This window comes from Oratosquilla oratoria, chromosome 18 (genome assembly GCF_046742065.1).
Source record: "Oratosquilla oratoria isolate Oo_2021 chromosome 18, ASM4674206v1, whole genome shotgun sequence".
Lineage (NCBI taxonomy): Eukaryota > Metazoa > Arthropoda > Malacostraca > Stomatopoda > Squillidae > Oratosquilla > Oratosquilla oratoria.
The window spans coordinates 16,779,986-16,781,567 of NC_134794.1; the positions used below are offsets into that span (position 1 = coordinate 16,779,986).

Below are 1,582 nucleotides of genomic sequence, written 5' to 3' on the forward strand. Positions count from 1 at the left end.
CTCAAACCCGGTACCCTAACGATGGTGGTTCGTGACGCGATCTACTATATCACCAGGTGCTCGATCGCGTATATGTTTCCATGCATATGCAGGTTAAGATGTAGTCATATATATCACATACAGCGCTGTGAAATAAAAAATATATATTGAAATGAGAAATTGAACATATAGTTCAATAAGAAATGTGTGTGTGTGTGTGTGTGTGTGTGTGTTATTAGGCACTTGGAAACGATCGTGCATATTTGGTCAAATCTGGGCCCCGTGTCCTTCCACTAGGACTAGCTCTTCCTCCTTCGCCGAAATGGACAAAGTTGTCACCATGCGTCGACTTCCCGGTGACAACTGCGAGCGTCTGCGCCTTTCCGCGCTCAAGTTCTTCCTACGACTTCGGACGCTCCTAACCTGCTGTGCAAGAGGAACAGCCGAGGAAGATCGCCAGCAAGAAGAAAAGACTCGCTGCGATGAGGACACAAGGATTCGCTCATTCAGCGACAACTACATCGTCAAGTCTCCCCTCGGCGAGGGAGGATTCGCAAAGACGGTGCTGGTCAAGAGCACCTCTACAGGGCACACGAGCGTAGCCAAGATCCCCAAAAGGAGGGACAACTGCGCCAGAGAAACTTCGAAGGAGATCGAAGCCCTGACGACCCTCGTCCACCCCAACATCGTCCGTCTGGTCGACGTCGCCACGGACGGGGTCTGCGACATAATTGTGATGGAGTACTGTTCCGGCGGGACGCTCTTCGACGCCCTCGAAAGACACCTGAAGGCACCTTCCAGGACCTGGGGCCATCGTGTGGTCTCGTACTTCAAGCAGATCGTGTCCGCCGTCTCTTTCATGCACGAGAACCACTTTGTACACCTCGACCTGAAGGCCGACAACCTCGTCCTCGATGCCGAAGAGAAAATCGTCAAAGTTATCGACTTCGGCTTTTCAGCAAGGACGTCGCAGGTCTATGAGAAAGAAATGAAAGGTGTCCGGGGCACTCCATGGTACACGGCCCCCGAGGTGGTAGACAAAGCCCAGCACCCTTACGCAGGAGGTAAGGCCGATGTCTGGGCCTTAGGGTGTGTCCTGTACGAGCTGTGCATGGGCCGCCTCCCGTACTACGAGCCCTGGATGAAGAACCTCCTCCTCAAGCACCAGATGACGTATTTCCTGAGATGCTGCGAGCGCGGAGGACCTGCCCTCAAGGCCACGATGCCAGGAGTCTTCAGGAAGTCCCAAGAATGGGCTCTCCTGAGCGTCCTGCAGGCCATGCTTGACCCCAGACCCGAGAGCAGGGTCACTATTGAGCAGGTGCGCCAATTTAGATTCCCAGGGAGGAGGGATAGAGAAGAAAAATGAAAAGGTTTCTCAATACATGATTTCGTCTGTGAACAGTCCAACTATAAACGTCTGCTTTAAAGTCAGGGAAAAATAAATGAAAAATTATTTCTAAAAAAAAAAAATCCCTCAGCTGAATAAAATTAGGTTAATACAGTCATCTGGTGCCAATTGGGTTAGGAAGACACATCGGTATATATAAACAGGGCGATTATCTACACAGACGATATTAGGGAGGACGTAGTGTCTTTTTCA

The 1,582-nt window shown here is 50.8% G+C and overlaps 1 protein-coding gene across 1 annotated transcript; it reads left to right on the forward strand.

Annotated features, from left to right (window-relative positions):
- The first annotated feature begins 301 nt into the window (after nucleotides 1–301).
- On the forward strand, nucleotides 302–1,348 carry LOC143034755 (uncharacterized). The gene has a single exon (XM_076201103.1). The coding sequence runs from the start codon at nucleotides 302–304 to the stop codon at nucleotides 1,346–1,348; it is 1,047 nt and encodes a 348-aa protein (XP_076057218.1).
- Nucleotides 1,349–1,582: the final 234 nt, after the last annotated feature.